The following is a 12,879-nucleotide window of genomic DNA, read 5'->3' as shown; positions in this document are numbered from 1 at the left end:
TTGCACAGTTCCTCACAATGCCCCATTAATAGCTAAAGCAAGACAGGGGTTTTAGAAAATAATGTTTCAAAATGCTACACATGGTACTATTGTTTGCACAGTTTGATCAAAATAACAAATCTACTTTGAGTCAAGCAAAACCTAGAGGAAATATACCAAACAACTTGAAAATTATCTGTATAAAATTCATTGCACATTATTTTACTCAGCTGTTTGAAAAGTAAAAAAGTGTATTTACAAAATATTTCGCAGTCAAAATTATAAAGTGAATGGATATCTCTAGGTAACACGTCTTGATACAGACAGTTCAAGAAACACACTAATGGTTTTTAAGAGGTTTTCAGTGCTCCTTCCACAGGGAAGTAAACATGATCTACTCAAATGGATTTACAAGATGGTGTACATACTGGAGCAAATTCAACACCTGCATTATAAAACAATGTTAAAAAGGTGAAAGAATGAGGAATTTGTACATTGTAATAAGTGAGCTACTCAGAGATCAACAAATACAATTTTTAATTGTTAGCATAAAAGTCTTCATAGCCTTCAGAGAATGGACAATGAACATCCTTGACTTGATGAAAGTTGAAAAAGCACCATGCACAATAGTTTAGTGGTAAACACTGAAATAAATAGCACCTGGAATTCTGTGATACTAACAATCTAAAACTGGTCTAGTAATTGCCGGAGATATGGTGCCTTGGATAATTCTCTATTTACTCGAGAGAGTTTGAAAAGTACCGGGCAGTTCAGAGAGACACATGGAATATGTCGATCAAAACAACCTGTACAGTTCTTGCATATCTGGGGGAGAGGGGAGAAAAAAGAAAATAAATAAAACAAGAGGAAAGTGTCTATGAATGTTTATTCTAAAAGAGCTTCTGTTTAAGAGCTGTCTGACAGAGTATTTCTGTTCTTTACCCCAATTATTATCTAGTTCACGGAAGGGCATACTCTCCTGAGTACAATGGTTATTTTAACCAATATGAATACTTATGTGCTATTCCCACAAAGAAATGGTATAAAAGAGTTTACTCTGAAAACATATGCTTCAAATCTGTGTATAGAGTCTGTGTTTGCTGTTATACTATGAAGCCTTTTACTAATTAGATCTTTGCCAACAGATTCAAATCTCTTGCCAAATACAAAATTTCTGATTACAGCCCTGTGTACTATAGCTACATTCAGTTGCCTGGACAAACTAGTAAATACTTAAGCACTCTCTGTGCAAGTCTCATAAATAACCCAGGATGCAGTTACAAGCCTCGCTAAATTTAACCCAATGGTTAGTTTCATAATCCTTTACAGGTGATTTAAAGCCTGAGCATGTGTTTAATTCAGGGTTACATTTAAAACTTTACGCTGTAAAAAGTGAGCTACTCAGAGACCAACAAGTACAATTTTTAATTCTGTTAGAACAAAAGTGTTTGTAGTCTTCAGAGAATAGAAATAAATATCTTTGATTTGATGAAAGTTGAAATTGAAAAAACTTCTTAAACATCACATGGACATTCTGCTTATAAGGAGGCAGATATTTTTTTAAAAATGGCTTGACCTTTTATTGATTATTTCTGCCACATCTTCATTTACTTTCTGATTTTTAGTATGATGCTTAATTCAACTGTTTTTTCTTTCATGTTTATTATTAAAAGTGATCCTTTTCTGAGCTCTGCTAAGGATACGCTAGAATCTGACAGGTACAGTATTGTTGTCTAAATAAAGAGTGCTAAAATGTTCAAGTGAAAAGATCTTTGTTTTCCTCTGAGTTTTTAGTACCTTTCTCACTTTATACTGACAAAGTATTCTTTTTTAAGCTTACTGACATTTTCTTTACGGATAGATTTTATGGTAATTTTTTTTTTTAAAGACCCAATAAATATTCTGGGAACACCTGAAAAAAAAGACATACAAGACTACGTTTGGGTTACAGAAATTGATATCCCGGCATAAAGCGTGCCATAATACGTTGTTTCATCTATAAACTTATTTATACCATGATTATTTTAATCAACTTAGATAAAGGCTGTCCTAAAAATCTCCTGTTTACTAGAATGTTTCCATTTCCTACAACATTATTACCTTTCTTGTAATAAGATTGGATTGTGTTAACATTATTTAATACACTGGAGGTGCACAAGTTTTAGATCTTTTTAAAAGATGTCTTTTGAAAGATGATAAACCATGCTCACTTATAAGTAACACTTCTTTTAACTGCATTTTATCTAAATTTGATAATCTACTGGTTAACTTAAGATAACTAACCCAGGCAGTGTATGGAGCCCTTCAGGGAAAAGACCACACACAGCCTCTGGCCTCAGTGGAGCTGTGTATTTGGGGTCAACAAGAGGACTGTCTTTGCAGCCACTGAGTTCTTGATAACTTGATGTTAATGGGGACACACAGACACACACACACATATCCCAGTAAAACACTAAAGCGACAGAGGTTATGTCAGGAAGCCCACTGAAGGGAAAGCTTCACCTGGTCTAGGGTTTTTAAACTGATTATTCTTAGATGGTTAGTGGGGATGAAGGAAAGTATTTTAGACAGAAGGAAGTGTCTAAAGGCCAGGAAGCATGTAAGATTAAGGGGGCATTTATGGACCTATAAGAGGCTCAGGGCAGTATGGATGGAGCAGTGTGACAGGGAAAAGGAGAATAATTAGTGCTAGGGCAGTAGCAGGTACCTGAATTAGTTAAGCCTTGTAGACCAGGGAGAGAGGGAGGAAGAGAGACTCAGTGAAAGCATGCACTATATTTAGATGTGGAAAAGATCATTCTAGCTACAGTGCTGATAAAGGAGGATGAGAGCAACAACTGGAGGCAAGGAGACAGGTTTTAGGCTACTGCCAAGTTTAGATAAGAGATAATCATGGTTCAAAGAAGGATGGTAACAGAAGGGAAAGAGAAAAGTTAGAATACTTAAAAGCACTTTAGCAGACTTGATTCTGAGAAAAGGTAAGAGTCTGTTTATCATTTCAAAAAGTGGGACCTCTTTGCTGCACAAAAAGAACAGTATCTTTAAGATCATACCTTTACAAGTTGCTCCTGTTTACGTTCTAATTCTCGAATTTCTTGGTTGAGGATGACTGCAACATGCTGAGGTTGGCTCCGGCATTTGCTACAGATGCCATGCTGAGTTAGATCATCACACACAGGACAGTGTAAGGTAGTGAAATATTGTGAAATAGTGCCTTTCCGCCCTTCAAGGTCACTTCGAGCAGAACTGGTAGCTTTCTGGGTCTACAGAAAGAATAATTCAGAAATAAGGCTGAGCCAGCTTAATAGCAGAGCTGTTATTCTCTTACTAATCTTAGGTTCACTAAGGCCTATTTCATGCATTCATTCAAAAATACTGAGTATCTACCATGTGAAGCTCTGGTTATTTTGTGAGTAGGAAACTGTGCCACCAACTCAAAAGGTGAGCAGTTCAAATCCACCAACTGTTTTGCAAGAGGAAGATGGGTAATCTCCTCCCATGCAATTTACAGACTCTGAAAACTCCCTGTAGGTTTTAGATATTTTATACCATATGGAAGACAATGGCAAAAGAAATGAACTAAGTCCTTGCTTTCAGATGTTTGAGATCATATAGAGCAGAGAATGGATAAAATTCAAGTTGAGGGGATTCTGTTGTTCAAAGACCACACGAATTGATTTATGGAAACAATGCAACCGGAATGTTGAAAATAACATGTAGCTACTCATACACTGCATGCTGGACAATATGGGGCAAAATCCAAATAAAACTAAACCTCAAACTCACTGCCTTCCAGTTGGAAGTGACTCACAGCTGATTTTCTCTAGCAAAATTTTCTCTGAAAATCTCTAGCAGATTTTCAGAGGCTATAAACTGAATGAGAGAATTTCGGACTTTTATCTTTCACCAAAGATCAACTGGTAGATTCAAACGGTCTGCTTTTTCTTCATCCACTAGAGCTCCCAAAAAATGTAATTAACAGCCATGTAAGGATTTTTTTACCTCAAGTAAAAACTGGTCTCTAAGACTTGTGTTCTGGAACTGTTCCGGTTCCAGAGAAAGGAGATCCAAAAGAGTGCAGGAATAACTGAACAATATCATTACTATCACATGTAAGCAAGATTCTGCTGAAAATTATCCAAAACCAAACGGGATAGCATTCAACAGTGAACTGCCAGAAGTGCAGGCTGGGTTTAGAAGAGGCTGTGGTACGAGGGATATTACAGCCAATGTCAGATGGATCTTGGCCAAAAGCAGAGAGTACCAGAGGAATGTCTATCTGTATTTCACTGACTATGCAAAGGCATTTGACTGTGTGGATCACAACAAACTGTGGCTGACTCTGAGAAGAATGGGAATCCCAGAACACTTGATCGTTCCAATGTGAAACCTATACTTGGACCAGAAAGCAGTTGTCAGAATAGAGCAGGGAAATAATGCACAGTTGAAAAGTGGGAAGGGTGTATGCCAGGGATCAGTCCTATTTCTATACCTTTTCAATCTATATGCAGATCAGATTATCTGGGAGGCAGGGTTCTATGAGGAGGAATGTGGCATTAGGATTGGAGGTAGACTCATTAACAATCTGTGTTATGCAGATGACACAACCCTGCTTGCTGAAACTGAGGAGGACCTTAAGCGCTTGCTGCAGAAGGTCAAGGACTGCTGCCTTCAATATGTGTTGAAGCTCAACATTAAGAAAGCAGATTCTCATCACTGGGCCAATTGGCAGCACCATGACTGATGGTGAAGAGACTGAGGTTGTTAACAGCTTTAGTTTGCCTGGCTCCACAATTAACACTTTTTAGTACCAACAGCCAAGAAATTAAAAGATGAATTGCATTGGGACAGTCTGCTGTCAGAGACCTCTCCAAAGTAACGAAGAACAATTATGTCAGTCTGGAGGCTAAGGTGTGCCTGATCCAAGCCATAGTCTATGTATAGTCTTTGCAATTAACTTGCTATGCATCAGAGAGCTGGAAAATGACTAGAGATGATAGAAGGAGAATTGATGCCTTTGAACTGTGGTGCTGGAGAAGAGTACTGAATATACCATGGACTGCTAAAAGAAAGAACAGAGAGAGGGTGAAACCAGGCTGCTCCTTGGAGACAAGGATTCTGAAGCTGCATCTGACCTACTTTAGACATGCTGCAAGGAGAGATTAGTCTTTGGAGAGGACGTCATGCTTGGGAGGGTGGAGGGGACAGTGCAAGAGAGAAAGACCCTTGATGAGATGATTCAGTGACTAGGGTAATGGAGGTAGGTGTGTCAGAGACAATAAGATAGGCACAGGACAGAGCAGGGTTTAAGGCTGTTGTATATAGGGTCGTTATGTGTTGCAGGCGACTTGATGGCACATAACAACATCAACAACCACTACTACCATATTAACATATCCATAGCCTGTTCTTTTGGTATTCTAGAAATTGCTTTGCATGGTTTTGGCACAGTCATGAGTATCACTAGGTTTGACATTCTTGCTGGTGATGAAATAAAATAAAAAAACACATTTAAATTAAATAAAGTGAAAAAAATTTAGTCTGGTTTCTTTAGGATAGTGTCTAGATACTACATGACGTTTTGAGTACTAGTGAAGGAAATGGTGGAAGTGTGTGCCACTGAATTGACTAGGACTCATAGTGACCCTATGAACAATAGCTAACAGTCTTGCCCTATCCTAAGCCATCCTCATGATCTTCACCAAACTTAAACCCATTGTATCAATCCATCTCACTGAAGGTCTTCCTTTCTTTTGTTCAACTTCTACTTTTCAGAGCATGACATCTTTTTCCAAGGTCTGGTACCTTTTGACAACATACCTGAAGTATGTGAGACAAAGTTTCACCATCCTTGTCTCTAAGGAGTACTTTGGTTGTATATCTTCTAAGATAGATACTGTCTGTTCTTTTGGCAGTTCATACTATATTCAGTATTCTTCACCAAGAACACAATTCAAAGGAATCAATTCTTCTTCAGTGTTCCTTATTCAATTGCCCAACTTTCACATGCATATGAAGCAATGGAAAATGTCATGGCTTGGATCAGGCACCTTAAGTCTTTAAACTCACATCCTCGCTCTTTAGCTCTTTACGTAAGTCCCTGACAGATTTTCCCAGCACACTTCTTTTTTACTTCTTAACTGCGGCTTCCACAGGTGTTTACGGTAGATACAAGGAAAATGAAATCCTTGATAACCTAATCCTTTCTCCATCTATCTTGATACTGCCTGCTGGTCCTGTGATGAGGATTGTAGTATTCCTAGTGTTGAGATGTAATCCATATTCAAGGCTCCGGTATTTGATCTTCTTCAATAAGCCTTTCAACTCTTCTTCATTTTCTGCAAGTAAGATTGTGTTATTTGCATAACACAGGTTGTTCATGAAGTCCTCCTCTAATTCTGATGCCACACTCCTCTTAATATAGTTTATCTTTTCAAATGATTTGTTCAGGACACAAATTGAATGTTGTTTTTGTTGTGTACCGTAGAGTCGGAACCGATCCATAGGTGATCCTCTAGGTTTTCAGACAGTCAACTGTATGGGAGGTGACTGCTCATTCTCCTGTGGAGCAGCTAGAGGAATCAAACTGAGTGCTTTTGGGATTGCAGACCAGTTTCTTAACACTAGGCCACCAGAGGGATGGAGAAATGATATGACCCTGACACACATTGTTAAAGATTTAAAATCATGCTGTATCCCTTTGTTCTGTTTGAATGACTGCTTCTTGGTCTATGTATAGGTTTCACATTAGCATAATTTAAGTGTTCCAGAGTTCCCATTTTCTTCACTACTACTCAAAACGTCATATTCTCTCTTCATATTACATCCTATAAATGTTAAGCACATTTAATTGAATTTTTGTTCATTTGTTTTCTATTAGCTAGTTTATTGGTAACAGCAGCCAGGAAATCAGGAGACTAATTGCACTGGGAAAGTCAGCTGTGAGGGACCTCTCAAGAGTACTGAAGAGCAATGACGTCAGGCTGGATAAGGTGTGCCTGATCCAGGCCACAGTCTTTGCAATTACATGCTATGCATCGGCGAGTTGGACAGTGAATAGGGATGGTAGAAAGAGAACTGATGCCTTTGAGTTGTGGTGCTGGAGAAGGGTGTTGAATTTACCATGGACTGCTAGCAGAACAGATATGTCCTGGAGAGGGTGAAGCCAGAATGTTCCCTGGAGTCAAGGATTCTGAAGCTTTGTCTGACATACTTTGGGCATGTTTGCAAGGAGGGATTGGTCCTTGGAGAGGGACATCAGGTTTGGGAGAGTAGAGGGACGGAGCAGGAGAGGAAGACCCTTGATGAGATGGATCGATTCTGTAAGTGGAGTGGTGGAAATGAGTGTGTTTGAGACAGCGAGTTTGGCACAGGATAGGACGGCATTTAGGGCTCTTGTACATAGGGCCACTATGAGTCGCAAGCGACTCAATGGCACATAACAACAACAACAAGTTTATTTCAAATTGTTTGTGGTTTAGTGTTTTAATTTGGACATACCTGTGGGATTGATTTTTAGAATTCTATAATCTATCCAATCTAACAGAAGCTGTTTTTGTAGAAAATATAAATGTTTCTCTTTTAGGAAATCAAGAGTGTATTACCTTAGCTAGTTTAGGATAATAATACAGTATCTGTTTTGTCACTCAGAGCACAGAAAATGTTTAAAGAAATTTTTCTCTAGTATATCCCAGGTACTAGATAGTAAACTTACCCTTGGTAATTCATGATACCAGTTGAAGACATCAATACCAATAAGTGAGAAGATTCTTGCCAGGGGTGGAAGTATCTGTTTGGTGATATAGTAAGTGGCATTCAGTCTCATAGTTGGGTCCTGCAGCACTTCTACTGGGCGCCTTACCAGCTGGATAAGTGGTACTCCTGGGGCACCGTAAATGATGACATATGGCACTCGTTCCCCAACTCGAGGCTCGGAGCGTCGGTCATAAGTAAGCATCTTCCTATTAAATTCAAATAACATACACATTTAAAGATTGTCTTGGAAGGCATCTTTTCAGCTAATTAAATAACTAAACAATAATAAAACATAGAAAATATACAGGGAGTAAATGCAAGTCAGAGTTATAGCTACTTTGAGAACTTGAAACTTCCATTATTTCACAATTGCTGCCAAGTGATTAATGTTAAGAACTTGAAATTTACTTTGTAAATTTCACATAGCAAATATATGAGTTGGTAGAATGGAATTGGCTTTAAATAGTATTTTATTCTCTCAGAGCAAGAACTACTACTGTTGGTAGGTGCCCCAAGTGAGTTCCTACTCGTACCCATCCTATGTAAAATAAAATAAAAGGAAACACTGCCCAGGCCCATGACACCTCACAATCACCGCTGTGCTTGAGCCCACAGTTGTATCCACTCGGTCAACAAATCTCTAGGGTCTTCAGCTTTTTTGCTAACCTACTTTACCATGCATGCTGTCCTTTCCCAGGAATTAAGTCTTTCCTAATAAAATTTTCAAAATATGAGAACTATCATAAATTTCCCATTCAAGATAAAATGAAATTTAGCACTTTAGATTACCCTCTTCCCGAATTACACTATATAAGTACTATTAATGACTCCCTAGTGATTCTACTGCAGGAAGAACAAGGGAGTCAAGCTCTAAATCATATACAATTTCAATAAATAGTTTCCTAAGGAAAGCCCAAATGTGAGTATGTAAAACGGTACAAGCATTATGGAAAGCAGTTCCTTAATGCCATCACTATGTATAGATCCTAAATAAAAAACCAGAGGCAAGTAAAACCAATACATACTCATACTCATGTTTATTGTAGCATTACTTCCAAGAGCAAAGAGTTGGAAGCAAAACAATTGTCTACCAACAGATGAATAGCTAAAAAAGGTGCATTCATATAATGCAGTATTATGCATTAATAAAAATGATCAAGAATTAGGAACTATTGCACAATATGAATGAATCTAGGATAATTTATGCTGAGTCACAAAAGATAATTATCACATAAGACCACTATCATAAAAAGCTAAGGAAAGGTTTACACACAGAAATATTTTTGAAGGCATAATAAAGATGAGAAAGGAATAAAAACTAAGTTAAACTGAGTGAAGCGAAAAGAAATACACAGTATGAGGCTGATTAAGCATTATAATTGATTACATTAATCAATGTCAATTAATGATATAAAACAAAATGTCTGTGAATGTATTAATAAACAGTATAATCTGAAACCACTCAAATACGATGATGATGATGATAATAAAAAAATGGAATTCCAGATAGAGTCCCCTCTTCCTTTTCAGAGCTTACAAGGTATAGGAGAGCATCCATTCCCCTTTAGTACTGCTTCCCCTATTAGTTGGCAGGTGAAGAAATAACAGCATGTTTGTGCCTGTAGACTAAGTCTTTTCATTTACTTGAGCCCATGCAGAATCACAGGCCTATCCTTGGCAGGTTTTGAGGGTTGTGCTGTAGTACATATTATTACCTTGTAAGTTCAAGGGCTGGTACACAAGCTCCAGGTTTGTAAGAGAAACTTCCTCTGTATTCCTTGGCAAAGATAAAATCTTGTATGCTGGCTTTCCCTTCCAGAAGCTTCATACATTGTTGCTGAACATACTGTTTAATTAAACTTATATCTCTTGTTTCAAATAGCAGCTTTAGAGAACGCTCAAGTATCTTAAAAACAAGATAAAACAAAAAAATGACATGTACATAAAGACAAAAATTTTCCTATTACTTTTCTTCACTTTTGTTATATTTTCCAATTATGTCATTACTGGGTAATGTGCTGCTCCACTTAAATACTACAATGTTATTTAGATGAGTTGTTGTTACATGCTGTCAAGTTGCCTATGACTGACTCATAGTGACCCTATGGACAACATCCCTAAACCCTGCTCTATCCTGTGCCAATCTTATTGTCTCTGACACACCTACCCCCATCACCCCAGTCACTGAATCAATCCATCTCACTGAGGGGTTTTCTCTCTTGCACTGTCCCTCCACCCTTCCAAGCATGATGTTCCTTTCCAAGGACTAGTCCTTCCTTGCCACATGTCCAAAGTAGGTCAGACAAAGCTTCAGAATCCTTTCCTCCAAGGAGCAGCCTGGTTTCATGAGTAGATAATGAAAATTACTAGAAACTGAAAAATATTTGAGACTTAATAAAGCTTGTTGTTGGAAAAAAGACCAGTTTCCTTATTGTAGTTGGAGGAAAATGACCTTGGAATGGTCTTCCATTGAACATCTGAGTATGAGAAAAATATGAACCCCTTAGGTATTTCTTTTTTTTAAATTTTTTTTTTTTTTTTTTTTACTGATTGCATGACAAAATGTATTTTGGACACATTGAGGTAATACAGAAGTGCTGCATGTGCCAGTGTCTTAAAAATTTTTTAAAATTAATTTTAATGAACATTTACAGAGATTTTGGATTTCCATTCATTCATTGTTGCACTTTTCTCCCTGCTCTTCCCATCCCACCCCTACCCCCACCTCCAGTTCACTCTTCTCCCTGAAAAACAAAAGAAAAAACTTCTTCATTGGTAAGCAATCTCCCAACACAGCCCCACTCCCACCTCGAGTATACTCTGCTCTGCAACCCTCATTCTGAAGTCTTACGATAATCATAATGCCCTAAAATAGATTACTTTTAAACTGTTCTCTCCCTCATAGGCTTAAAAGCAGTATACATAATTTATCCAGTTTTTGTCAGTCTTACCCCCACCTTGATGTCAGCCTCATTCTACAACAGTGGCACCATACAGTATCTGTCCTTTTGTGCCCTTAGCTATTTCTTAACTAGCTAGAACACTGCAGGCACAAAATGCCAGAACTGGTGCCTTGAGTTGTTATTATTTACCCTTTTAAACAAAAGGCCACATTCAGGGGAGCCAAGAGAAGTTTTTTTTAAGTATTAATGAGCAGAAAAAAAAATCAGTCTTTCCCCTTTTTATAGTGTTGACTAAGATATACCAATAGTAACGGTGTTCTATGTTAAAAGTATTTCTATCAGGAATTAACCAATATGTAGTGGGGACTGTTTAAATTAGATCTAGGTGAAAAGTTTTTTCTTTTATTCTGAATACTAAAACCTATAGGCCACAAGAGTTCTCTAAATATGCACACTATATGCTGTCAAGTTGCGACAATAGCTCTGAACTCTGTCCTATCCTGAGCATAATGTCCTTCTCCAAAAACCTGTCTCTCCTGGCCATGTACCCCAAGTATGTGAGACAGAGCTTCAAAATCCTAGCCTCCAAGAAGAAGCTTGGTTTCACCCTCTCCATGATGGACCTATTTGTTTTCTTGGTGGTCCACAGCTTGTTCAATACTCTTCTCCAGGACCACAACTCAAAGGCATTACTTATTCTTCTGTCATATTTATTTATTGTCTAGCTCTCTGATGTATAGCAAGTAATTGTGAAGATACTGGCCTGGCAGCATCTCTATCTCCCTCACCTCCCTCACTTCCTTTCTTTCTTCCTTCTAGTATCCAGAATAACAGAAAGAACTTTCACTTGAATATATCTGTGTGTAAAAAGTTTGAGAATTTTGCTTATGTATAATCCTGATTGCAAAGAAAAAATGTACAGGATGTTATCTCTTCTTGAAACTAGTAGTGGATACTAAAGATTCACATCATACTAAAAATAATCCATTATGCTTTTCATGCTCTTCTAGATGCAATATGTTGAGTACTGCATTCCCTTTTATATATTTTTTATTTTCTATTGAAAGAGTATTTGTCAGACCCTGGAGAAGGATATCATGCTTAGAAGGGTGGAGAGATAGTGCAGGAGAGGAGGACCTCAATGAGACGGATTGACACAGTAACTGGGTAATGGGTTAGGTGTGCTGGAGACAGTGAGACTGGATAAGGATAGGGAAGAATTCAGAGCTGTTGGTACACAGGGTCGCTATGAGTTACAGGTGGCACATAACAACACTGAGAGTTGGATACTGAATGAAGGAAAAAATATCTAAATATCATCACTGGAAAATTTGGATAAGTTATAGTACCACTCTTCAGAAGTTTCTATAATTTGTACTTGATAACCCAGATAAACTAGCTTTCCATTAACCAAGGTAGATTATATTACTTATGAAATTTCTCTGTTGCTAGTTCTTTAACCTGGCTCTCAAGATTTCAGGTGTTGTAATATGATGCTGTATCATATTCTCATTTCTGGTGAGAGTCAGGAAATAGCTATTTAGTAGACAGGGTGGCTCTTTAGCAATTCTGATAAAAATTAAGATATGGGAAGAAGTAAGAAATACAACGATCAAATAAATCATTCTGACAGACACAATTTTCTGCAGAATCAATGGTTGTAATTTACCTAGATATATGTTTAAGGATAGTTAAATCTATTTCCTAAAGATGAAGACAAAGAGGTAAAACTTACCTTAGAAACAGCAGGGCAGGAATCTCTTCTAACAGTTTCTATTCCTTTTGCATCAAATACTGGGTCCTTTTGATCCAATGTTTCATACATGTAACCCACATACCTCTTTTTTGTTTGTAAAACACATGGCAAATATACCTGTTGTGAAGTGAACAAGAAAATTTCTTAATAACCAATGCCCCCAACATGACTATTTTATTTTCTTCTTTTATTTAATCAGACACAAATTATAAAAAAAATATGTTTTTTTGTTATGTGCCATGGAGTTGACTCTGACTCACAGTGACCCTCTGTATAACAGCTCTGAACCTTGCTCTATCTTGAGCCAATTTCATCATCTCTGACACACCTACCCTCATTACCCCGTCACTTAGTCAATCCATCTTATCTGGGGTTCCTCCACTCTTCCAAGCATGATGTCCCTCTCCGAGGACTGGTCACTCCTGGCAACATGCCCAAAGTATGTCAGACAGAGCTTCAAAATCTTGGCTTCCAAGGAGAACCTGG

At 37.7% G+C, this 12,879-nt stretch overlaps 1 protein-coding gene across 1 annotated transcript in view; it reads right to left on the bottom strand.

Moving 5' to 3' along the window:
• Positions 1 to 663: 663 nt before the first annotated feature.
• The window catches only part of REV3L (REV3-like, polymerase (DNA directed), zeta, catalytic subunit), a 229,381-nt gene continuing 217,165 nt past the window's right edge, over positions 664 to 12,879 (bottom strand). The window contains exons 29-33 of the mRNA XM_006879036.1: positions 12,373 to 12,510; positions 9,450 to 9,640; positions 7,694 to 7,940; positions 3,033 to 3,242; positions 664 to 804 (exon numbers count right to left, since the gene is read on the bottom strand). Coding sequence (XP_006879098.1) covers positions 664 to 804; positions 3,033 to 3,242; positions 7,694 to 7,940; positions 9,450 to 9,640; positions 12,373 to 12,510 — 927 coding nt within the window. The remainder of the gene's footprint in view (positions 805 to 3,032; positions 3,243 to 7,693; positions 7,941 to 9,449; positions 9,641 to 12,372; positions 12,511 to 12,879) is intronic.

The sequence above is a fragment of the Elephantulus edwardii genome, unplaced genomic scaffold (genome assembly GCF_000299155.1).
Source record: "Elephantulus edwardii isolate Elephantulus edwardi_28Jun2011 unplaced genomic scaffold, EleEdw1.0 scaffold00002, whole genome shotgun sequence".
NCBI lineage: Eukaryota > Metazoa > Chordata > Mammalia > Macroscelidea > Macroscelididae > Elephantulus > Elephantulus edwardii.
This window is presented reverse-complemented; position numbering and strand designations above follow the sequence as displayed.